The 27,453-nt window shown below is 37.7% G+C and overlaps 1 protein-coding gene across 3 annotated transcripts in view; it reads left to right on the top strand.

The window, feature by feature from the left end:
* Positions 1 to 27,453, top strand: part of ttll7.S (tubulin tyrosine ligase like 7 S homeolog) — a 148,604-nt gene that overhangs the window by 65,874 nt on the left and 55,277 nt on the right. For all 3 annotated transcript variants that reach the window (XM_041561283.1, XM_018260702.2, XM_018260701.2), the window contains exons 11-15: positions 2,177 to 2,271; positions 6,414 to 6,561; positions 9,271 to 9,344; positions 18,797 to 18,932; positions 25,446 to 25,532. In XM_041561283.1, coding sequence (XP_041417217.1) covers positions 2,177 to 2,271; positions 6,414 to 6,561; positions 9,271 to 9,344; positions 18,797 to 18,932; positions 25,446 to 25,532 — 540 coding nt within the window. The remainder of the gene's footprint in view (positions 1 to 2,176; positions 2,272 to 6,413; positions 6,562 to 9,270; positions 9,345 to 18,796; positions 18,933 to 25,445; positions 25,533 to 27,453) is intronic.

Below are 27,453 nucleotides of genomic sequence, written 5' to 3' on the forward strand. Positions count from 1 at the left end.
CTCATTATACGAATGCGTGTGCCCCACTTTTACCGGGAACTCCCTTCCAGTGATGGTGGCCTAACGTTTGCAGGGAGCAATTTAAAAAAAAACCAAAAAAAAACCTACTGTTACCCCTGACCAGAGTGCAGGCTAGCCTGTACCTTTGGTTGGGGACAATATTTTTGCCCAACAGGTGCCCTTTAACTGGGCAAAACCCCCACAAATAATCATCATGGCCATTTAGCAGTTGGTTTTGGTGAGTGTTGAAGACTGCCCTAAATTCTGTATAGGTATGTATTTTGTATTTAACATATGGATTATATGCACATGGCTTTATGATAGCTAATGCCACATACTGCATTCCTAATAAGCATTAGCTATATTCTATACCATTAATTAAGTGAAAAAACCCCAATGATATAGGGCCATAATAATGTGCACAATAAATGAATGTAAATACCTTTACTCACAGCAATGTTAGATAAAGCCTTTGTGCTCAAGCTCCTACTGCAGTTCTGCAGAACTGAACCATAGAACAAACACAAGCGTTGCTTGCCTTAGTCAAATCCTTTTTTTCCTAATAGCCTTTCATTCTATGAACTGCTTAAAAAGATATTAACTGTCTAAGGCCTTATGATTTTTTTTTTCATCAATTCTGGACTGACTAGTCAAATCTTTTCACTGCTAGCTATTCCAGTGGCAGTTGCCTTGATCCATGCACGCTATGTGATCCTGTAGTGATGAGACTTGATTTCCGTACTACCATTCTGATCTCGAGTTCCATTTGAAGGCATGTTTAGAAAAATCTTGGATGCAGTTTTCAATCAGTCTTATGTCATCCTTTGCCACATTCAAAACTAGACCTTATAACAAGATAGTACAGCATGAATTATTACATTTATTATTACATTTGTACTTGCTGAGCTGCCCCTAAGTCTCCATCATGCATTAAAAAGACCTATTGGCATGCAGCATGTGAATTACATGTGTGTTTAAAGGACTGAGGTAGCAACTGAAATTGTACAATTCAAACCACAATGTACAACTTGCACAGCATGCGGTCTTAAAGAGACACTTTTGTTTTTTTTTACAGTGGTTGTTTTAGCTATTATATAGAGATATATCCAATTCTGTATTTTAAATGCAAACCATAAAGATTCCAGACATCAGTGAAAGCAACTTCATGCATTCTCCTCTAGATAAACTTTAATATCTTGGAGAAGACTTCCTCTATAGACTTTTTCCCCCTATATGCAATTAAAAGTGCTAAGTTTGCCCAAGTGCTGTAACCCATATGGTGTTTCATTACTTAACCTCCTTAGGGTATGAATTAGACCTAAAGAAGCATGTTAAGAAGCGAGTGCAGGTAAGCTGATGTATTTACAGACAGCAAGACTGCAACATTTTTGTAGCTATTTAGTGTACTAAGGACATTATGTTCCCTAAGGTATTGGTTGGAGTAGTAGGGCCTGTATTACTACTAGAGATTGTAGGTTTTAAGGCCATGATCTGCAAAATCAGCATCAAGGGATGTAATCCATCTTGGTGCAACCATAGTATAAACAACATATGAACATAACATTTTACATGAACATAGAAACAACATTTTTCAGGGTACCAGAAAAAATGTTGAAAAACCTGTGAAAATGTAGAATCAGGGAAATGTATTATATATTGGTTGGAATACAAAAAAAAACTGTGTAAAATGAGTGGACTTTTTAAATCAGGGTATGTAAAATTGAGATCTAACTGTATTTTAGAGATATTGAGCTCCTTGTTATTTTAGCTAAGTTGCAGTATATCCCAGTTAACCCAAGATCCCTGTCTGTGGAAAGCTATGCTTATTTTAAATTTTGGTATTGAATAATTTGCAGTGAAAGCCATGTTATTTACTCTACATGTGATGACATGTGGAATCTGTAGGTAGGGAAGTGCAGGTTTAGTCTCTCTATTTATTATTAATTGTAATTATATTTTTGTGATACAGATATACTATCACTTATACATTAATATATAATGTTACATAAGTGCTGCAAAGAGTCATTTGCTAACATTTCTCCACGAGGAACTTAAAAATTGCAAAACTCTTTAATGATTTGCTTTGTTACTAGTTGTAACCGGACTATCCTCTTTCAACTTGAAGGCATAGGACAGCAAAATCCTAAATTCCTAACAATCTGTTTGATTTAATTAGATCAATCGAGCACCAAGCTTTGGAACAGACCAGAAGATTGACCATGATGTTAAAAAGGGCGTTTTACTAAATGCATTAAAGCTTCTCAACATCAGGTAAAGGTCTTCTTCAGCTTGTAATAATGTTCATGTCTAACTGGCACACAGGAATTAATAACATTTGTAATGGCTCTGAACTGCTATTTGGCCACTCATCTTTATCCTAGGTAGAATTCCAACCAGTGCTTCATGAGACAAGGAAGATCTTTAAAAGAGAATGCAATCTCTAGTACATTTCTTCCTAAGTAAGTGGATCTATAGCCTACCACTGTTCTACATTGACATGCATTTTGCTTACTTATTCCCATTGGCTATTGCTCTGCTTAGTAATCAGTTTCATTGCCCTCTATCATGAGTATTAAAGCACCTTTCTAGTTTCATTAAAATGCAGAACTGTGTCTTATTGATGGCACCTTCTAATTAACCATGAGAACAAGAGCTGCTGAGCCAATTTAGTAGTAAACTATGTATTAAATATGTTTTACTATGTGTAAAAAATGTTTAGAAGAGCACTGAGCAAGTTTACATTAATCAGATTGTGACTTACATTTCTTTTAATTACACTATTAAGTTAATGGTTAAAAAATTATAAAATAATAACTGGATGGTTGCTCTTGTATTTAAAATATGGTTTTATATAGCAATGACAGGAAATATAACTGTTCTGCTCCTTTATTGCTGTCGGAAACAAAATGAGGGTAATATTTTGGTGTTTAGGAATCCTCACACCTAAAAAAATTCATGGGCTGCGGTAGTGCAGTTTGTTTTACTTTTAAGAGAAATGTTGTCCCTAAATAGACTGTGAGCAGAATTTCACTTCCCAGATTTCTATGTGTTTGCCTTGCTTTATTTTCTCTTACCACACTACATTTATAATATCCTACTTCCTTTGTGTGTCTGAATCTAGAAGCATTGTATCTGGATCCTGCTGCCAAAACATCGGCATTAGCGAAACCATGCTCCAATTGGAACTAATATGGTTTTGCAATAAAATAACATCTTGTATTTCTATAGCATCTTTCGGATCCATAACACTTTACAATCAAACTTCCTCTGGGGTAAAATTCTGCCAGTAAGTTGCAGGAAATAAAAAAAACAATTGTGTAATTATCTAACCAGAGAAGAACAATGGAGAGGTTTCCTACAGGGAACCACAGGGAGATATGGTTTCTTTTCTAATCTCACACACAATGTAAAATGGCAGAAGACAGAACTTAAGTCACAAATATAAAACATTAGTGTACACTACATTTCATTACATATGTCTGTTTTGGCTGTTGTCTACTAGCAACAGATTCTTTAAGTATATATGCATTTGGAGTCGAAAAATAGCCAAATGACCACAGTTCAAACATGTTTTAACGTGTAGAGATATGCCATGTAATACTTAATTTCCCATTTGTCACTATTACCAGCCCTTAAAATGGTTACGGTATACCATCAGTGTTTGCTATTATGCTCTGCCTTTTGCGGATGGCTTTTGAGACTGTATTCAATGTGATCTCTGTCGAGTGAAAGACTATAACAATAACTACAGTGTGGATTAAGAAATACAATTCAAGGCTGTGCCCTTTGAGCACAGAATCAAAATAATGAACCTACTCTGTAATAGTTAGGACAGATTTGGTTATAAAAGGGCAAGTAATACAAAAATTTTTGAGTTTATATATTATACAAAGCTGGAACACAACTCATTGTATGGTGTTTCTTTTTTATCATCTATATTTAAAATAAAATTATATATTGGAAGTTTACAGACACTCCTCTCTTGTACAATGTTATTCAACCCCCCCAGTGTTTGCTCAGTGGCAGTTTTAGTTTACTGTTCCATCTTCATTCTGTTTTCAGTAACATTATCTGTTACTGGCCCCTTGTCGTTTTCTAAAAGAGAGAATGCTCAACCTCTGCCCTTAGAATATGTGACTTCTCTCGTCTGGTCACAGTGGGAGTATTTTGTGCTGCTGTTGTACTCACACAACTATTCATTAGTGTCCGTAAAGTTAGGGAGAAAACAAGTGGGCATTTTTCAGTGAAACTATACCCTGTTTGTAAGAATTACTTACTTTTGCTGTATTTTTATATACACGTTCAGCAAAGCATTTTGCCGTAGGTTGTTCTGCAAATAAAGTAATTTTTATTACAATAATTCTGTTTATTATTGTGAGAAGAAGCTGCAATATTGGTTATTATGATGGGGAATGGTAGATTTTCCTAGGTATGTCAAGTGTGTCTAACATTATACTGAAGTGTAAAAATCAAATCAGAACTCTGAAAAACCCAAAGTTGCCCTTGGCATGTGGTTTTACTTTCCATTTAAGTACAGAGGTTTGCAATGTTTTGTGCTGCCCCTCAAATAAAAGGATTGAGGTAAGTTGATTGTAAGTTTAATTAGAACACAGGAGCTGTACTCATGTCTACAGCCAGTCGAGTGCAGAGCTGGTACAGGGACATGTTATCCAGAATGTTTGGTACCTGGGGTTTTCTGAATAAGAGTTCTTTCCTCCTTTTTATTATTACAGAAAAAAGGTAATAATGTTTGGAAAAATAGAATTATTTGCTTAAAATGTAGTCTGGGGGGCAGATTTATCAAGGGTCGAATTTCGAGGGTTAAAAAACCCTCGAATTTTACCCTCGAATTTAAATCTTTAAAATTCGAATATCGAATTCGAAGGATTTAGCGCAAATCCTTAGATCGAAGTAAAAATCATTCGATCGAACGATAAAATCACTCGAATCCAACGATTCGAACTATTTTAAGCGACCGATCGAAGGATTTTTCTTCGATCAAAAAAAATAAGAAAAGTGCTGGGGAAGGTTCCCATAGGCTAACATGGTACCTCGGTAGGTTTAAAGTGGCGAAGTATGAAGTCAAAGTATTTTTTAAAGAGACAGTACTTCGACTATCGAATGGTCGAATAGTCGAACGATTTTTACTTCGAATCGTTCGAATCATTCGATTAGATTGAATTTGACCCATTCAATGGTCGAAGTACCCAAAAAAATACTTCGAAATTCTAATTTTTTATCATTTGTGCTCATATGTGTGATTGCCTACCCGTAATTCGTAGCTCACTGGATAATGGGTTTCTGCATAATGTATTCTATATCCGTATGAGCTGTTGGTGATTTACATTTACGTTCCAGTGCCAAACATGTAGAGATAACACCTTTTTCAAACATGAAACAAACACACTTTTACAACACACAAAAACATAAAGACAGATGCATCTGCTGCTACTACAACATACAGACATGTTGCACCTATACAACGAGGCTATAGAAGTGCATCATGCTATAAGTATTTAGTGTAAGAGAGCATGTTGTTGGCATTTATCTGTAATACAGCAGAGTCATTACATAAACCGGAGGTTTTCAGTATTAGGTTAAGATCCAGCATTTGGTCAGGCTTTTTATTTGCTCATTGCAAGATTGCAGATTTTAAAATGGACATAAGAGCAACTCTGCTACAGCTGAGGGATGTACAAAACATTATATATGCACACCTCTCGTACACTGTCCCACTGTTCTACTGCATTAATCCCCACAGTTTGGTATCCAGTGCTCTGAACATTGTTAACACAACCACGGTATGGCAGTGTACCTAGTCCATAGCACTCAGCTAGATCTCTGCTTTCATTTTTTAACTGGAGGTTTGTCAAAATAAATGTACTTCTAACTGGTGGTTATGGGGCAGTATAACTGTCCTGTTTAGCATGTTCATATATAAGCCCTGTAATCTCCTAACATGAATAAAGTCAAGTATATGGTACTAAAATTATATATAAAACTTTGGGTCAGAGCAATTTCTTGGGGTCCGCTTCAGCTACCTTAATATCTAGGTTCAGATATGGCACTTTGCCTTGCCCTCCACTGAGATCCTGTGAATGGAAAGCTTGTTTGTTGCATGCACTATGAATGAGCTAAGCATAACCTGATTGCAATATTAACAGTTTTCCACCAGGCTAAAATAAATACTATTACACTATCTAGCAATGTAATTTTTAGTTTGGTCCACAGTAAGTGTGATGTTGATAGGACTAAAATACTTTACTAAAACTTTTTTACTTTCATTTCTATAGTGTTACAATAAAAATGTGGTCATTATTGGCAGTTTATTAAGTTTGGAAAAAACGTTTTGACTTTGTTTCTTTGATCTTGTTTCAAGCTGTTTTTAAGATAAAATACTGTTTTATTTGCAGAGCAAGTGATAAAAAGAAAAACTTGGCCAAACAGAAGGCTGAAGCCCAGAAAAGACTTTATGGTCAGGGCTCCATGAAGAGGCTGTCGCCAGCATCTTCTGACTGGGAGAAACAACGCCATACACTGGAGAGAAGGAAAGAAGAACTTGTAAGAATATTTTACTTTGTCCTTGATTTTTTTTTTGTAACTTATGTTTTATTAGCAAGTTTTTCAGTAAATAAAGCACTTAGTGGTACATACAAACAGCAAAGTAATGCATATGTCACAGGTTAGTGCAAAACAACATAAAAAAAAAAGAAAGTAAAAAAAGGAGCTCCGATAGGAGCAAAAGACATTGTAGTGCAACAGGCATTTGCATAGGTTAAATGGAAGGCAGGCATAATCTTGGGCTATGATAAACTACATACATATTGGGGAGCAAAAAGAGCAATGAGGAGGTGGACTTAGGCGTGGAGGTAGAGCCAGTTATAAGACCAAAGGGACATGGGTATCGTGGCACAAAGCAGGAAGGACTGCATAAGGGTCTCAATGATTGTTAAGAGGCCAAACCCCTAAGTTCCCACAGCGACCAAACCTTGAGGTAGTAATCCATCCTGTTTTGCATGTAGGCAATGTTTGATTCAAATATTCTGTTGCTGTTAACTCTCCGGATGATTTCGGGCTTAGTTGGCGGTGTTGGGTCCTTCCATCTGGAGGCAATTGCTAGGCGAGTAGCCGTTAAGATCTGATTCACTAGAGCCTGACCACTTCTACGTAATTTGGGGATGGGTTTGCCAAGCAAGAGAACAATCGGATCCAATGGGACAGGACGGGCTATTATCCGGCTAATGAGATCTGCTACCTCTTTCCAGAGCTGTTGTACGGAGGGATAGTCCCAAAAAATGTGTGGGAGCGTGCCTTGGGCCCCACAATTCCTCCAGCAAGTGGGAGGGTGATTTGGAAACAATTTGTGCAAGCGGTCCGGGGTGTAGTACCAGAAGGTTAGAATTTTAAAGATGCTCTCCTTTTGACGGACACAGGAGACCATTCGCCTAGCATTATCCCAAATAAGGGACCAATCTTCAGCTGTCAATGGACGTGGCAATGCCCGATCCCACTTGTCCATGTATTTGTGTCTCAATTGTGTAGGACCGGAGGGAATGGCAAGTAGTTGATAGATTCTGGTGATAAGGCCTTTCTGTGGCAAGCCGACTGTTGCTAGCAGTTCAAAAGCCGTAAGGCGGTTTGCTTTGGCATAAGTGATGTAAGGTCCCAAAAAATGTCGAATCTGGAAGTATTCAAAAAGTCTGATGGGTGTCTGTGGAATCTTATCCCGGATCGTTTGGAAAGGCAGGATCTCATGCGTGAGGGGATTAAGCAGGTCCCGGATCAAAAAAAAATGAGAATTGGACCATTTTGTGTAAAAGGAAGAGTCCATCCCAGGGGGAAACGCAGGGTTGCGTAGAAACGTGGTCAGGGTCGATTTGGAAGAACTTAGGTTGTGCTTGAGCCTAGTTTTACGCCAGATTGAGCAGGTGAGTCGGGTTGCAGAAAGTGCAGAAGTGGGAATCTGAGCAGAGTCCTCATAATATTTTTGTAGGTCCGGGATGCCCAAACCTCCCTGTCTAAGTGGTGTCAGTAAGACAGATTTAGCAACTCTGTGGCCTCGATGAGCCCAGATAAAGTTATGGAATTGAGACTGGATAGTCTTAAATGTAGCTGGGGAGATAGCCACTGGGAGAGTCTCAAATAAGTACAAATATTTAGGCAAAATAGACATCTTTAAAGCTGCTACCCTACCTAGCCAGGAAATGGTGTATTTGGACCAGGTTTCTAGCAAGCTCTTAGTATGTTGTATCAGGGGCTTGAAATTCAGGTTATATGTCTGACTCAAGTCAGCTGGGATCTGGGTGCCTAAGTAGGTGATAGAGCAATCTTTCCATTTATAATTGAAAGCGGCCTTCAAAGCAGATAGGGCTCGCTGTGGGATACGTAGGGGAAGGGCCTCAGTTTTATCAACATTCAATTTGTATCCTGATAGGGTACTATATGTGGTTATCAACTGATGTAAGCTTGGCAAGGATACAAGGGGGTTGGTGATGGTGAGCAGGACGTCATCAGCAAAGAGAGCTATTTTATAGTGGATGTTCCCTACTAGGACTCCCGTTAAATCTGGATGGAGGCGTATAGCGGCAGCCAAAGGTTCTATACTCAAAGCATAGAGCAGGGGGGATAAGGGGCAGCCTTGCCGCGTCCCATTAAAAATTGAAATAGGTTTATACTTTGTCCTTGATTGATAATATGATTTATATGGTGTTTTTCAGTCTGCCGTTTTTATGAACCACATTATCTCCAGATTTACCTTTGTACCTTTCTTGTGGAAATATAAAAAGGTGGATAGATATTTTATGTTGCTGTTGTTTGCCCTATTTTCTATTGTTAATATTTCTAACTTAGTTTTCAAGCTTAAGCTGATAAAAAGTGCCCACTCTGTCTGGAAGGACCAATATTAGGCCCAAAATTCAGTCCAGCACAAGGGTGGACAAATCAAGCTGAGACAAACTCAGGATATGCCTGCATATAGCCAGCTTTAGTATTGAATGAGACACTATTGTCCTCAGTTTGTCCATACCCTCCTATATCACATTCTCATAGGACGAGTCCCTCCATTTGTACAGAAAATATACTATGGTCACTAAAATGAAGTTCCCCTTTTTTTGCTTTTCCCCCTTAACAAGCTGTTTTCCTCATATGCCTACATTATTAGATAAGGCCTAGTTTGCTCTGCACATAATTATTTTTGTAGCTTATCAGGGATGCATTTTTACTACAGTACGACCAAGTGACTAATTAATTAATTCATGTTCTGATCTGTAGAAAGAAAGGCTTGCACAAGTACGGAAACAAATCTCTAGGGAAGAGTATGAAAACAGACACTTGGGGAATTACAGGTAAGTGCTCATTCTCCTTATAAGAATTTTAACCTTAAAATGTTCCCTTTTTATAGTACAAACTGCATGGGCTTATTATTTGTCAGTGTTGTATTTAGTGTTTTTTGGAAGTTCTTGCAGTTTCACACATCATTCATCAGAGCTTCGTTTCAGACAGTGCATAGTCACAAGGTTATTTGTGTGCATATTTTAAATATGCTTCTGTCTTCTGGCATGGCCTAGAAAGTGCCACAAATGAGCTACAGACTTGCTTTATTAATGCACAAAATAATTAATTAACATTGGGAAATGATCTATAAATATCAAAATTATGCTCGGAGTCCAAAAAAGGCTTTGCTTCAAAGTATATTACTTGTCAGTCCAAATCCAGGATGGAAACTTCTTTGTAGTGGAGAGAATGAAGTTCCGTGTGGATTGGCAGAGGTTTTGTGCAAAAGCATGAAGAAGTACGTAAAATCTGGCAACCACATCATATCTATAAAAATTGCCTTGCATCTCAACTCTTGTTGATGAATGTGGCGATTAGAGATGAAGCAGCATATGAAGTGTTCTTAAATGGTTCCAAAAGTTTGACTTAAAAGACCCTATGCGCCGATTCACAAAGGGTCGAATATTGAGGGTTAATTAACCCTCGATATTCGACTGGGAATTAAAATCCTTCGACTTCGAATATCGAAGTCGAAGGATTTTAGCGCAAATAGTGCGATCGAACGATCGAAGGATTATTCCTTCAATTGAACGATAAAATCCTTCGGATTGAACGATTCGAAGGATTTTAATCCAACGATCGAAGGAATATCCTTCAATCAAAAAAAGTTAGCCAAGCCTATGGGGACCTACCCCATAGGCTAACATTGAGTTCGGTAGCTTTTAGATGGCGAACTAGGGGGTAAAAGTTTTTTCTTAAAGAGACAGTACTTCGACTATGGAATGGTCGAATGGTCGAACGATTTTTAGTTCGAATAGTTCGATTCGAAGTTGTAGTCGTAGTCGAAGGTCATAGTAGCCCATTCGATGGTCGAAGTAGCCCAAAAAACACTTCGAAATTCGTTTTTTTACTTCGAATCCTTCACTCGAAGTTAGTGAATCGGCCCTTTAATGTAATTTTAAACAAAACATTAAGGGACAGATTTATCAAGGGTCGAAGTGAATTCGAGGGAATTTCCGAAGTAAAAAAATTCAAGGTAATTTTTTGGATACTTCGACCATCGAATAGGATACTACGACTTCGAATTTACTTCAAATTCGATTTGAAGTAAAAATAGTTTGTATATTCGACCATTTGATAATCGAAGTACTGTCTCTTTAAAAAAACTTCGACTTCAATACTTCGCCAAATTAAACCTGCCAAAGTGCTATGTTAGCCTATGGGGACCTTCTACAGCATTTTTCTAAGTTTTTGAAGTCGAAGTAAAAATCGTTCAATCGTACGATAAAATCGTTCGATTCGTTTGATTCGAAGGATTTAATCGTTCGATCGTTCGATTTTACCTTGACCGCAGAATAGCCAAATTCGATTAAAAAGAGTTCGAATTCGATATTCGAATTCAAAGTATTTTAATTTAAATTCGATAGTCTAATTTCGAAGTATTTTTAACTTCGAAATTCGACCTTTGATAAATCTGCCCCTAAGGCTCATTTATGAATACAATGGGCAAAGTACAAAAAATGAACACAAATTACATTGTTTTTACCCACAATGCAGCAGGGTGAGTCCCCTAAATGGGGCTAATTTATAAACACTGGGCAAATTTGTACCTGGACAGTAACCCATGGTAAACAGTCAAAGGTTTGCCTTCACTGTGCAACCTGCAGGTGGCTAAAAAAATCCAGTCATTGATGGGTTGCTACGGGTTAGGTGCAAATTTGCCCAGTGTTTATAAATGAGCCCAGTGTGCCAGAGTTTGCATAAGATTTAGTACTGCATAAAAAGTTGAGGTGCAACTTTATGAGATTGGCATCATTTACAGGCAGCTGACGTACACAGTGTTATTAAAGGAAAACTATACCCCCTGAACAATGTAGGTCCTTATAAAAATATACTGCATAAAAGAGCTCATAAGTAAACCCTGTTTCATCTTAATAAACTATTTTTATCTTAATAAACCGTTTTTTAGGGGCAGGTTTATAAAAGGTCAAGGTAAATTTTCAAATGAAAAAAATTTTGAATTTCAAGCTATTTTTTGTGTACTTCGACTAGGTAATAGTCCAAATTAGAATATCAAAATTTATCATGTAAAGTCTCTTTAAAAATTTGACTTCAACCATTCACCATCTAAAACCTGCCAAATTGCTTTTTTTGCCTATGGGGGACCTCCTAGAACATATTTGGAGTCAATTGGTGGACTTTAAAAAATCAAAGTTTTTTTTGAGAAAAACTTCGAGTCTAATTCGATCGAATGCTATATTCCTTCGATTCATATGATTCGAATTCGGCCGAATACGAAACTGACCAATTTGACCCCAAAAAAAACTTTGACTTAATTTCAGTTGGACTTTTTGAATTCGAATTTCTAATTTTATTCAATTCGAAATTCGACCCTTGATAAATCTGCCCCTTAGTGTTATGTGCCATTGGGTAATCCTAAATAGAAAGTTGCCATTTTAAGAAATAAGGGCCACCCCCTGAGATCATACGATTCACCGTGCACACAAACAAACCATACATGTTAGGCCACATAAGCCAAGTAACAGACAGAGTTCTATCTTTTGCTTCCATACTTCTTCCTGTTACAGTTAGAGCTGCAGTATTTCTGGTCAGGCAATCTCTGAGGCAGCACACAGACCATCATAAAATGGGGGCTCAAGGGACGAGCCTAAGTATTTATTTTGGAGGTATAGTTTACCTTTAACAGTATTAGCATGGGATTCACTAGATGCAATCCAGTTGGGTGTATAGAAACACTACCTTTAAAGGGGGACATTGATGCAAGTTGAAAGTTTGTGTGCATTTTAGCTCTCTGCACTTACCGTTGCCTTCATTAATAAGCCTTATTATCTCAAGTTTATTATTGTAACTAGTCCCCAGGCAAGGGTCAAACCAGGAAGTCAATCAGAAGGGTTAAGCAGAATCGAAGTTGGTAATCAGGCAAGGGTCAGGATTCAGAAGTCAGGATAGTCAATAGCCAGGCAGGTGTCACAACAGGAATCAAACACGGATCAATCAGAAGCTCAATAGCACAGAAGCACCAGGAACAAGATCCTATAACGGGCAAGGTCTTGAAGCCGAAATGAGCCTTTTATAGTACTTGATTTCCGCGCCATTGCCGGCTGACGTGATGACGCCAGCGCGCAATGCCATTAAAATCAAGTCCGCGTCAATAAATGAAACGAGACGTGGGCGCGCGTGCTCTAAGGAACCAGCATGGAGGCAGAAGAGGAGCGGCGTGGCGGGCGTCCCCGCTGCACCACTAGACCACCAGAGTAAGTGATATTTGTTACATTTGTGCTACAAATATATTTCCACAAGGAACTACAAGCCCATATAGCCACATTCCTCTCTTCTGAGAGACAAGCCAAGTTAGTGAAGGCAAAGGGTTAACTGTGAACAGAATATTGTAACAGTCATTGCAACATTAGACCTAAAGGGGTTAAGCTTGTCCTGAAAAGGAACAGTTAAGTGTGCTGAATATAATAAAAATAATAGCTTCAGTAACAATAAAGGGAAAAAGATAATTAAATTTGATCGGAAACAAAAAGAAAACAAGCTTCACTACAGAAATACTTGGCTGGAAATCGGGTGTGGGGGCTGAAGGCTCCATGTGAAATGCTCGAAACCTTGGCTGGCCGGGAATCAAAATCAGGAAACCGTAATTGAATCCAAGTGTTCTTCTTGGAAACTCTGCATTACTGGAAGAAATAAGCAAGTGATTAGTCTAGTCATTGGGGTTCTTGCCTGGCTGTACAGAGAATCTTTTCAGAAAAGAGGATGTCCTTCACAGTTAGCACTTACAACAATTTCTATGTTTATCACATTCAAAATACGTTTAAGACTTTTTTTGTCTTATCCTGATGCAAAATCATATTGTTTTTTTTCTCACACACAATTCCTTGGCTAAGTTCAGAGCATTTTTGAGTTCATTGTGCTGCCATGATTATGTGTGTATTAAATGTACTTATTCAATACACAATACTAAATTCAGAAGAAAATCTCTCCAGTTTACAGAAAAAAAGACATTTGATTCCAGCGGCTTGATTTTTAATGTATTGGTGCAGCCAAGGCTATTAATATGTTTTGCAAATGTTTTTTCCCCCTTTTTGTCCATTCTTTGTGTACTAAATGAAAGACATTCAGTGGCTGAATGTATCAGTATTGCACCAGCAATGGGGAAAGCATGGTGTGAGAGTTACCCATGCCAGTAAAAGAAATTTACGGATAGCAATAGATTTTATTTTACCGGATCTGAGATTAATTCAGACGAGGAGCTAGCAGGTTAGCGATTACACAAGCCTGACCTGCCAGACAGGAGCAGATCGTCGTTGAAGGCGTAACAGTAGATAAAACATGATTGTGCTTTCCAGACAAAACCATTTCCAATTAACCACCTAGAAGCAAACAACTTGCTTCCCATCTTTATTCTAAAGGATGGATAATAGAGTGCCACGGGCTATGTTTATTTACGTCGTTAGGCCTGCACTAACTATTCACTGCCTATACAATGTTTAGTAATAGCATATTGCAAACCATCTTACCATTGTATCTCTTCATTTAGATTTGTAAGTGTAATTCGTTTTGCTTGCCATACCTCACAGGCTTTCTTACACACAGGCAAACTTTGTCTCTTACACACTATTAAAGTGAAAGCTTCATTATAAGATAACATCCTCTTAAATGAAAGCAAAGCAGGCTGCCACTCTTCTGTTAAAATGAATGTTTATTGAAACGAGGAGCGTGATTTTGTGATTCTATACTTTTTTTTTTTATGATGTGCCTCTGCAATGTAAGCAGGTTTAGGACTGCAGCCACTATATATGTGTGCATAAATATATATAAAATAAAAAAAAAACTGAAAATGTATTTATTAATTATTAAACTGAAATACAGAACAGCGGTTCAATATGTCCCCCAGTTGACAACTGACACTTTTATTGAAGCTGATGAATGTCAGTTTGTCAAAATGTTTATTCCTGATGCAAATTACAAGCAGAGTATTAATGATTTGGAGTATTATTTTTTGAGTTAAAAGAGAGTGCTAAGTCTGGAATGGTTTACATTTTTTAAAATATTGATTGTATGTAAAGTGATTGTATTTTTTTTAGCATTTGGAGTTATTTCACCTCTTAGAGGCCCATATATCAAAGGTCGAATTTCAATTCATCTTAATTTTTTTTTTTAATTTGAAGATACTCACAATTTGGCTGGGAGGTTCTTTATGAAAAAATTTGAGTGGCTAATATTTGTTTGAATGGTTCCGACTGAAAATTTGAATCGTATTCGATTAGTACGAATCACGTTTTTTCTCCAGAAAAAAAACCTGTAATGTCAGAAAGGCATCTCCAAATGGCTCAATGGACCTCTGCCATTGACTTGTACATGAAGGGGCCGATTCACTAAATTCGAGTGAAGGATTCGAAGTAAAAAAACTTCGAATTTCGAAGTATTTTTTGGGCTACTTCGACCATCGAATGGGCTACTTCGACTACGACTACGACTTTGAATCGAAGGATTCGAACGAAAAATCGTTCGACTATTCGAAGTACTGTCTCTTTAAAAAAAACTTCGACCCCCTAGTTCGGCAGCTTAAAGGTACCGAAGTCAATGTTAGCCTATGGGGAAGGTCCCCATAGGCTTTCCTAAGTTTTTTTGATCGAAGGATATTCCTTCGATCGTTGGATTAAAATCCTTCGAATTGTTCGATTCGAAGGATTTAATCGTTCGATCGAAGGAATAATCCTTCGATCGTATGATCGCAGTATTTGCGCTAAATCCTTCGACTTCGATATTCGAAGTCGAAGGATTTCAATTCCTAGTCGAATATCGAGGGTTAATTTACCCTCGATATTCGACCCTTAATGAATCAGCCCCGAACTGTGCAGGTTTTAGGTGGTGATTATTTGAATTAGGACTGTTTCCATGGTCTAGGTGATAAATCTCAAATTCAAATTTACATTCGAATAGGGGGATTAAAATTAGAATGTGTGTTTCACAAATTAGACAACGTGTTATCTACAAAGACCCCTAGATCCTTTTCATTTAAGGAAACTCCCAACACATTGCCATTTAGTGTATAACTTGCATTTATATTATTTTTGCCAAAGTGCATAACCTTGCATTTATCAACGTTGAACCTCATTTTCCAGTTTGCTGCCCAGTTTTCCAGTTTAGACAGATCACTTTGCAAAGTGGCAGCATCCTGCATGGAACCTATAGTTCTGCACAATTTAGTATCATCTGCAAAAATAGAAACAGTACTTTCAATGCCCACCTCCAGGTCATTAATAAACAAGTTGAAAAGCAAGGGACCTAGTACAGAGCCCTGCGGTACTCCACTAACAACACTGGTCCAATTAGAAAATGTTCCATTTACCACCACTCTTTGTAGTCTATCTTTTAGCCAGTTCTCTATCCAGGTACAAATACTATGTTCCAGGCCAACATTCCTTAATTTAACCAGTAACCTTTTGTGTGGCACTGTATCAAATGCTTTAGCAAAGTCTAAGTAAATCACATCCACTGCCATCCCAGAATCAAGGTCTCTACTTACATTCTCGTAAAAAGAAATTAAGTTAGTCTGGCAAGATCTATTACGCATAAAACCATGCTGGCACAAACTCATAGTATTATGATTTGCTATGAAGTCCAGTATCTTATCCTTTATTAACCCTTCGAAAAGCTTTCCTAATACTGACGTCAGACTAACTGGCCTATAGTTTTGAGGCTGAGAACGGGATCCTTTTTTGAATAGAGGCACCACATTAGCAATTCGCCAGTCTCTCGGCACTATGCCAGATCTCAACAAATCCTGAAAAATTAAGTAAAGAGGTTTGGCAATCACAGAGCTAAGCTCGCTAATTACCCTGGGATGAATACCATCTGGCCCTGGACCTTTGTTAATCTTAACATGTTCAAGTCTCTTTTGAATTTCTTTATGTGTGAACCATGCATCATTAGTTGTATTACTAGAATTGGAAGTGTTAAGAAGGAAACCTTCACTTACTGGTTCTTCATTTGTGTAGACAGATGAAAAATACGAGTTCAGAATCTGCGCTTTTATTTTGTTTTCATCAACCAGCTGACCCCCCTCTGATAGTAAGGGTCCCACCCCTTCCTGCTTCATTTTTTTACTATTGACATATTTAAAAAATAATTTTGGATTTTTTTTACTGCTTGCTGCAATATCCTTTTCTATAGCAATTTTAGCTTGCCTTATAGCTTCTTTGCATGATTTATTGGCCTCCTTGTACCTTATAAATGTTTCGGCTGTACCAGCTAACTTGAAAGCCTTAAAAGCACGTCTTTTCTTACCCACCTCAACACCAACGCTTCTATTGAACCAAAAAGGTTTTGCTTTGCAACGACGTTCCTTGCTTACAAGTGGAATATACTGACAAGTATATTTATTAAGCAGCATTTTAAAGACTTCCCATTTTTGTTCTGTGTTTAACCCTGTGAAAAGAATTTCCCACTTAATATGTTGCAGAGATGCCCTTATACTGTCAAAGTTTGCACGTCTGAAATTTAGTGTTTTAGTTACTCCCTTATAGAATTGCTTCTGCAACAGAATCTCAAAGGAGACCATGTTATGATCACTATTCCCTAAATGCTCACCCACACAAATGTTAGAGATGAGTTCAGTATTGTTAGTTATTACAAGGTCCAAAAGAGAGTTATTCCTAGTAGGTTCTTGAACGAGCTGGAATAAAAAGTTGTCATTCAGCATATTTACAAACCTACTAGCTTTTTCTGTCTTAGCAACCCCATTACCCCAGTCAATGTCTGGATAATTGAAGTCACCCATAGCAACAACTTGACCCAGCTGTGAAGCCGCTTGTATCTGCAAGAGTAGCTGGGCTTCATACTCGACACTTATACGAGGTGGTTTATAGCATACACCAATGATAATTCTTTTTGATACCTTTTGCCCAGTCGAAATCTCTACCCAGATTGATTCTACACCCTCACCGGTGCCAGCTATTTTTATTTCTTTAGCGCATGGCTTTAATTCAGGCTTTACATACAAACACACTCCTCCACCCTTTTTAATCCCTCTGTCCCTCCTAAAAAGGGTGTAACCATTTAAATTCACAATCCAGTCACATGTTTCATCCCACCAGGTCTCAGTGATACCAATTATATCATAATTTTTAGAGCATGCAATTAATTCTAGGTCTCCCATTTTACCTGACAAACTCCGTGCATTTGCCAGCATACAGCGGAGGTTACTACTTTTACTTTTGAAATGTGCATTACTTAGTGAAGAATTATACGTTAAGTTAGTATTATTTTGTTTTCCTTGTAACAGAGGGACCTCCTTAGCTGGTAAACTGTATGCCCCCCTCACTCCTCCCCCATGACCCCTTACTAACCCCACTGCCCCGTCTACACTAGCTTCCCCATAATTCTTTATCTCACCCACCCCCCCCTTGCCTAGTTTAAACACTCCTCCAACCTCTTAGCCATTCTTTCCCCTAGCACCGCGGACCCCCTTCCATTGAAGTGCAAACCGTCACGGCTGTATAGGTTGTACCCCAACGAAAAGTCAGCCCAGTGCTCTAGGAACCCAAACCCTTCCTTCCTGCACCGAGACTTGAGCCACGCATTAAGCTCCCTAAACTCCCGCTGTTTTCCTAAACTTGCACGTGGCACAGGCAAAATTTCAGAAAAGATTACATTGGAAGACCTTTCCTTGATCTTAGAGCCTAGATCCCTGAAATCATTCTTTAAGGTCTTCCATCTACCATTTATTTTGTCATTAGTACCGATATGCACTAAGACAGCTGGGTCGTGCCCAGCCCCACCCAATAATTTGTCTATGTGCCGTCATATATTCTGCAGGGCGTGTTTTTGTTGGACATAGAGAAAAAGCAACAATTACATTTATAAATATTTGCGGAATAAAGTGTGCCACATAATTTTACTCTACTGTTTTATGTAGAGAAAGCCTGCAACAGCAATCTGGGGTGGACCATGTGGGATTTATTCAAGTTAGGAAGAGTAGGAATATTTGTGCAATGTGGCATATGATAGCTATCCATAAAGCTACTTTAGGGATTTGAATCCATACAGAGTTGCTCCTTCTTCATTATGTTAATAAGATTAATATACTCAAGGATTATAAAATTTAAATAATAAACATTAGAGGGGGTTTTTTTTTTTGTATACTTGATGGAAAGACAGATTAACCTTTTTATAAAATGATGAAATGATCTGTTTGTAACAACAAAACTATTTTTAACAAATACTGACATTGTTGGATTTCTTTGTGTTTGCTCTTTTTCTTTTTTTTTCCCAGGCGCATTTACCCACCTGAGGATAAGCTGTTATTAGAAAAATATGAAGGTCTGCTAGCCACTGCCTTCCAGACATTCCTTGCTGGCAGAGCTGCCTCCCTCCAGCGAGAGATGAATAATCCTTTGAAAAGAATGAAGGTGCTTTACTTGTGCTTGAATAGATATAAACCGATTATCTGAATGAAACTCCACTGCATGCTACACAAGAGGCTTCAGCGCTAAATACTTTCCTAATATGTCATTGTGTGGCAGCTTGAACGCAATCATAAAATTCACAAAGTCATTAAAACATAATTATACAAAGTATAACCATTCTGCAGTGAAGGTACAGAGGTAAAGATATGGCATCTTTAGCATTGAAGCTAAACAGAGTTACAAAGAAGAACCAAAATCAGCAAAATATGGCATCATGCTCCAGATAAAACAAAGAACAGTTTTATTTATTTTTCAGTACACACAGGGTGGTTAACCTAGCTTTATAACCACTCAGCGGAACAGTTACGGCAATAACACACAATTTAGGATGAAGCTGGCACAATAAAAGATAGCAGAACTATACAGTGATGTGAAATGTAATTGCTCCAGCTGTTGTAAACTACATTGCCTCCATCTTAAATCTGACATTCACTGGTTGAGGAGGCTAAGTTTATAATTCACAGTAGCTGGTAGTCAAGAGTTTGAAAACCTCGGGCCTGTATACTGTAGATAATTTATATTTTCTGTTGTTCAAGCACCTGGAACTTCTTTTCTTTTAGAAGAATCACCACCATAGCTGATCATATTGCTTATTAGCTTACAGTCTAGAAGGTAGGGGCTCAAGCAATTCTTAATTTTGAACTTGCACAGTATAAAGTAATACGCTAGACTTGCTAAACTGCTGATTTTAGCTAATTACATATAGTTCTCTTTTTTCAAAGTAGAAGATCTACCCAATTATCGTAGCCAACTGAAAACCTTGAAGCATTTTTGACAGCAACAAGCTGCAGCTAGGGCCCAACGATTAAATCACAATATTGACCAGGGGAAGCCTGACTGAGGGGCCCATACACTGCCCATTAAGCTGCCGATTTAGGGGCAAATTTACTAACCTCCGAAAATTCGACAGCTTCACTTATAGCGCAACACTTCGCCAGATGTAGATTCGCCAGGACAATACTAATTCACTAAAATCCGAAGTTGCGTCCAGGGCGCGAATGCTGGCTAATTAGCGCTAGCGTTACTGCGCCAAGCAAAGCGAAGTTGTGCTAGCATTGCCTAATTTGCATACGGCATAAGTGTTAAAGTTCAAAGGACGTACAGTATATGTTGCAGCAAATACATTACACAAGCCCGGGAAACATTAATAAAATAAAATAAAGTTGTTATAATGCCCTACACATGAGCCCAGTGTATAGTTTATGTGCCATATGTTAGGAAATGTAGGGGGGTAGCCGGTTACCCCTATAAAAATTTTTCGCTCTTTTGCAGCCTATCACCCTGAAAAAATAGTGTCAACTATTTTTTGAGGAACCTCTATCTACTCTATTGCACTTCGCCTGGTCTAAGGTGGCAAAGGAAAGTCTAGCACAAGAGGTAATGTTCAGTATAATCCGCATCTTAGTGAATTTGCGCAAAGAGCGCAAATTTGCCTGCGTTAGGGAGCGAAGTACCGCTAGAGTCTATATCCTCCACTAGCGAAGTTACGCCAGCGAACGTTAGTACATCGGCGAAGTTTCAAAATGAAGTCACGCTGGTGAATTTTCGCCAGCGTTAGTCACTTCACCCTTTAGTAAATTTGCCCCTTAGTCTATTGGCAGCTTATATCAGCCCGTGTATGGCCACCTGTAGACACATGTTGCAAAATTAGAGGTTACATATTATGTACATGAGGAAATATAAATTAGTACAAATATTTCTTAAATATAGACAATGCTTTTACTAAAGTTTTACTAATTTTGCTTATACAAATGGCCAACAGGGTCTCTTGGGAATTCTATTTTTGGAGATCATTTGACTGCATGTGCCACCACATCTAAATTAATGGAAGGGTGGGACTACTTTTGTATTAACTACTGCAAAATGTAAGACAAATGTGAAAAGATGAATTTTCTCCTCTGAGATTTTTTTTTTTGCATGGACTTCTTAATCTTGTTTTTTTTGATGAATGGTTTTGTTTATGTTTCATTTGAAAAAGAAAACTATAAAGGTTTTAAATTGTATATTTATTTCCCTTGGGCATATACTTGAGGGGAAAAAAAGCTTTTTTTCCTTTATTTCTAATTTAAAAGTTGCCCTTTTTCTGATTTGGTTTTGGTTTAAGTACTTTGAACAGTAACAACTGTCATGACTGATGATCTTTGTTTTTCATCAAATGTTTCTGTTTTCTGAGTTATAAACTTAATAACCCCATTGCTACTGGAAATGGTATAGTAGCTTGGTGAATATGCATGGCAGTTGCAGTTGACCATAGCTTACGAGCTATGTTTAACTTTAAAAATGTATCTTGTAACAACCTTACAAATTGTATCTGAGTATTTAAATTTATAGTGCTACATAATTTGGGTAGAACTATATGGGCAATTTAGTTCCGATCCGACACCATGTGATGAAACAATGGCGTCAAGTTGGATGCAACAAACATAAGATTAGTTGTAGGAATGTTGGATGTAGTCGCAGAGTGCATGCAGCGTCTGCATCCGACAGTCGTGTCATGTCGGATGCACTCTGCTATTTCTCACATTATTTCCGGCACATCCGACTTGACGCCAGCGTTTAGTGTCGTGGCATCAGATCTGACCTAAATCCCTCATGTAGTTCTACCCTTAAACATACTAAATTCTGTTACATAAAAAATTTTTCTGAAATATCTACATAAGATGAGTCAAGCAAATGTTAGGTCATTTGTTATCATAAGTGAAAACCAGTTGGCTGTAATATTTAGGGGCACATTTTTTAAAGACCTAATTTTTCTGGTCGCGCTATTTCAAAACAACTCCGAATCCAAAAATACTCCAGAAGTTGAAGTCAATGGCAGATGTTCCTTCTACAATCTTCAACATATTTTGTGCGACAACACGAAAAAGTTGTGGTTTTCGAGTGGAATTAGAAAAAAACAAGTTTTAAAAAATACCCTCCTAAGGGGCAGATTTACTAAAGGGCGAAGTGGCTAACAATAGCGACTTTTCGCCAGAAATCACATCCGCAGGGACATCACCAAAACAGGCCCAGATGACAATTCGTTAGCTCACGGTGAATGGTCGTTGCTCCGCAAATTCACTAAAGTGCTTTCACCAGAGTGGACATCACCACCTCAGACCAGGTGAACTGCTAAAATGAAGCTAGATCTTCCTCAATCTCACTTACATCATATCCTGTCTGCTGAAAATGCATTAAAGTTGAAAAAACGCTGGCCAATTTTAGGGCTAGTCCACACGAGGAGTTTCCGTGAGATTTTGTCGCCTCAGTGAGGCAACTTCGGGCGACTATAGAAAACGCATCACCGTGTGTATTAGGGCAGGCGACTTTTCATTCTAGCCTATGGGGAAAAACGCTGAGGCAGTTCAGGGAGATAGTCGCTCAAAAGACGAGGCGATTAGTCGCCAGGCGTCAAAATCTCCCCGAATCTCCTCGTGTGGCCTTACCCTTACATTTTTATGCGGGATTGCCTGCAAAAGTCCTATGTCCAAGTTTTTGGGTTAAGATTTTTCCCCCAGACATTTGAGGGTCATGGGACATTCATTTTACAGTGAGCTCATGTCTAGGGCATTATCTCCTTTGTCTTTATTAAGGTTCCTTGGACATTAGTAATAAAAAGTGGCCACTTCAAGCATTTGCACCAACATCTCTAATAAAGACGTCCATACAACTTTAACGTACCTGCCCTATTCAAATTGACCTAAGCAAAATATCACTAGCAATTTTTCGCTAGGCATAGATGAATGCTAGCGAAACTTTGCTATGAAATGCTTACACTGAAGAAGTATATCTAGCGGAAAAGTCGCCAACGTACGAAGCCCAGGACGCAACTTTGCATTTTAGTGGATTAGTGTAGTGGTGATGAATTTGCACCTGGCAAAGTGTGCGACTAATTCACCCTTTAGTAAATGAAATTTCAGTGCCCTTTCAGCTGAGAATTCTTTTTTTCCATGGGCGGGTTTTTGACAAATAATAAAAGTTTGCTAGGTTTTAGCTCAAAAACCTACTCATGGGAAAAAAATCCCTTTTCAAAAATGTAATTTGTCATTGGCAGCATGTGAGAGCAATACATTTCTGAAAACGGAGTGAATGCTGGAAGAGATTAATAAATCTGCAATCTTATTTTCATGCTGAAATATTACTTATTTGGAATTTTGAGTGCTGGGCTGGTGTTTTTTGTATGGTTTGTATGCAATAAATATCAAGTATCACTCTGTACTAGTGACCTATATCAAGATTCCGAATGCCATCTGCCAGTTTTTCTTGATTTTTAACCTTATGGCCTTCCAGCATTTGCAGTCTGCTCAGAAAGTGCTTCTTTGATTGTTGTGGAGGACTTTTTGTCCCATGCTTTTTGCTTCATATAAGCACCAACAATATAAATGCAGCAAGGAAAAATGTACTGTGAAAGGGAAAGCATTCAATTAAATGTATAAAAGCTGCAATACTGTATACAGCACATTTTTTAACATCTGCAGATTATACATAGAAAAACATAATAAAAAGAGTATTTACCTGAGGCTACTAGAATAAAAGATAAAAGTCCGTTTTTACTCGAACACTGAGTAAAAAATCTGATGCCTTCCCTCAGAGATACGGAAGCTGACGGGCCAGATGATCAGTGCCTATATAATATTAATGTAAATGGAGAAAAGAAATGCCCTCAAGCTTTTTAGAGATCTAGTAGTAATGCATGCAATGGCCTAGGGGTACGACAGGCTATATATTGACAGAAGAAAGATCTAAAATGATGCCTGGTGTAGATGAAAGAGCACTTGTAAGGAGGTTATAAACTTATAGATACATACACCTTCTTTGAGAATGGTGAAAGCAATCAACATACTATAGAATAAAGGAAAGTACATGTTTTTCCACAGCAGGAGCTCTTGACTTTGTGCGGTATGTTGCTTAAAGGGAATCTGTCGTTGAAATAAATGGTTTTATTTGGGTCTTTAAATATTGTATAGCTTCAAGAACAGCAGTGTAAATATATTTGTTAAGCAGTTTTCTTCCGTTTAACTATTTTTTTTTTAGCGGAATTTCCCCTTCCAAACTTGTGTTGGTGTTTGTTAGTGTTGGCCACTAACAAATCATTTTATAAAAGTCAAGTCACTCTATAGTTTAGAAAAAGAAAAGAAAATACGGTCTTTAGATCTTCAATCAGCATTGTAAATAATATGTATATTAAAGGAGAACTAAACCCTAAAAATGAGCATGGCTAAAAATGCCATATTTTATATACTGAACTTATTGCACCAGCCTAAAGTTTCAGCTTGTCAATAGCAGCAATGATCCACAAATTCAAACTTATCACATAGGGTCACCATCTTGGAAAGTGTCTGCGACACTCACATGCTTAGTGGGCTCTGATGCTACAAGGCTGATCATTAAATTCTAATGCTAGATGTACTGGTTTCTGTGTTGCTATTTAGTATTTATCTGCATTAACTTACTAATCAACCTTATACTGTGACATTTATATATTATGTGTACTGTATATTTTGAGTCGGCCCCTAAGCCCAGTAAGTGACAGCAGCACAGAGCATGTGCAGTAAATCAGCAGAAAAGAAGATAGGGAGCTACTGGGGCATCTTTGCAGACACAGATCTTTACTGCTAAAAGGCTATGGTTCTCTTGGGCTGGTACAGAAGCCCAAAAAGTTATGTACAACATTTCTAGCCTACTTCTTTAGTTAAGCTTTAGTTCTCCTTTAAACAGCATCAAACTAAAACAAGTCATTTGCTAGATCTGGTTCTGCAGTTTGCCTGATTTGTGCTAGATCTGGTTGGGCAGTTTGCCTGATTTCAACCATGCAGTTTATCTCTCCAATGGAAAATGCCTTCCTCATCTGCTGATGCACCATGTGTCCAATGAGAAGGTGTGAGGAGGTTCAGAGAGCTCCATCTCACTTGATGTAGATATAATCATTTGGGTTGTCAGTTTGCATGAACAGTAGTATTTTATCATCACCATGAATTGTCAGATTGTACAGGATACACTCACTTGGCTCACTGGCCAGTCAGTCAGATACCTTGAAGGTTGCCCTGTATCATCCAAAATGTAACATTGCAGAGTTACCTACAGATACACACAGTAGTTATTGCCTGGAAGCAAAATGCTTCCTTATGTGTAATTTCCCTTATTGGTGATAGTGATGTCATTATTTCTAATGAGTGGATGTCCATTGTGTCACATGACTTAAACATGTATATAATATAATTAATATTGGCAAATATAATATCATTAATTAATGGCAAACTTAAAATATAAGGATATAAGAAGGCATCTTAGAGTTCTGCGCACCTTGTGAGTCTTTTGTATAGTCCAGAAACTACTTGGTGAATTGTAGTATCCGTTTTATGACAAGGGCAACATTGTGCTAAAGTATACTTATAATTTAGATTGTATCCTTCTTTCAATGTAATATAGCTGTCTTATATAGACTTATGTATTGAATTGAATTTTTATCACTCACAGGAAGAAGATATTTTAGATCTGCTGGAGCAGTGCGAGTTAGATGACGAGAAACTATCAGGAAAACCTACACGGCCAAAGGAGCCAAGGGTATGTTGAATAATTAAAATGACTCTTTGTTTAAGTATAATTTATAACATCACTCATAATGTGCAACATAAGACTGTTTAATGTGATGAAGAGAAAGTGCTACAGACCAAGGTTATATAGAAGGCTGGGGACTCCAATTGAATGCTTTAACTTTGCACATCCATCAGACAGGTGTTAAACTACGAATGAGCACTTACATAGCAACTGATACAGGGTGAAGCAGTTCAATAACATTGAAGCATTGCTATCAGACTAACATAAAAGCACCATATTTTTATATAACAAGTACTGTATGTATCTGTACCTTAATATTACTATTGGTTTTAATAATATTACACCTGTAGTTGGTCTTCTGTATACCCCCTCTATTGCTCTTCCTTTTACCCTCTCTATTGATTTATAGGATCTTCAAGTAATATCTGTGCATTCTCACCCATCCGACTCCTTGCTCCCTGATGCAGGGAAAATGTATTAAGACTGATAAGCTCTGAAAAAGCTTTACTAAGTGGTAACAATATTGACCCTTGATAAAGGGATTACAAGTACATCAATTACAAATATTTACTTGAAAGATTTTCTTGACTTTTTTCAGATAAGCAAAAAATTGAAGGCAATAATAGTAAATGCTTGAAAAATGATGTAGAACAAAGTCTTTTTTTTCAGGGCCTGAAAAATATAAAAGGTCATGGAATGTTTGTGAATATCTGCCTATTTGATTATCCTTACAATGTTTACAGATCTTCGTGGCAGTTGTTGTTTAGGCTTAAGTTTGCAGTTCTAACATCTATAGCAACCTCCTGTGGTGTTGGGTTTAGCCCATCAATACTCAGGAGTGATTTGGACATGTTCCATTTTCTCTCAACTTTAAGCATAGCAGGACATTGATAGGGTGGTAGAAATGAAGAAGTTTCTATATAGCGAGAGGGATACTTATGTTTAGCAATGCTGTATTCCTGATGCTGGTTATGGAAAGTACATAGACATTCCCACTCCCATCCCCTAACTTGCACATCATTTAGATACAATTTACAGCACCAGCAAATTCAAAGTACTGAGAATCCTTGACCTTACTAGCTGCCTATAGGCAAACTTGCCATTGCCATGTGTGGTTTTGTCCCAGTATAGCATTACCCTTAATAAACCCGTGCTCCAACTTTCTATACATAAATTGTTCCAAATATTAAATCAGCAATCTTTGGGCAGGGATGATCACAGATATTATTCCAAGCAGCTAAAAGCCAAGGGAACTACAAAACCTTACAGTTGAGTAAATGTTTTCCTGGAAATGTTAGTTTACTTTCATGCTGTTAAAAATAATCATCAGAATGGAAATCTTGAAATAATTTTGATTTAGTAGGAAGAGTTTTTCAACTTAATATTCAGCCTTACTTGACTCTTTAATACTGTACAAAATGTGTGCAGCTAATCCCAATGTCAGTTTGCTATATTTGTGGCGAATTTGCGCGATTCACCGCCGGCGAATAAATTCGTGAAACGGCGCTGTTTTGCAAATTTTTCGCCATTTTTCGCCATTTTGCGAATTTTACGGGAATTTCACAAATTTTTCGGTGAAGCGGAACGGCGCAAATTCGCCCATCACTAATACCTGTACCATGTTGGTCGTTAATAATAAAAAATAAGTTTTAAGAAGTTGTACCCATAAAGTTTCATATACTGAAGACTAATTTATTTCATAGGTTGTGAGCCTATAGCTTGCAGAAAATGAGATCTTCAGTAACGGCATACTTTTCTTATTTACAGTCACGAGAATTAAAATTCTCTGAATTACATTAAAATGAACTCCAGAAAAACTGGAACTGGTAGTGGTGAAAGGATCCTGTGTAAAATAACTGCAGAATATTTTTTAGGTCAGCTTCAACTTTTCATTGTAAAACAAAAGTGTGTTGTATAAGATCCAAAA

This window comes from Xenopus laevis, chromosome 4S (genome assembly GCF_017654675.1).
Source record: "Xenopus laevis strain J_2021 chromosome 4S, Xenopus_laevis_v10.1, whole genome shotgun sequence".
Taxonomy (NCBI): domain Eukaryota; kingdom Metazoa; phylum Chordata; class Amphibia; order Anura; family Pipidae; genus Xenopus; species Xenopus laevis.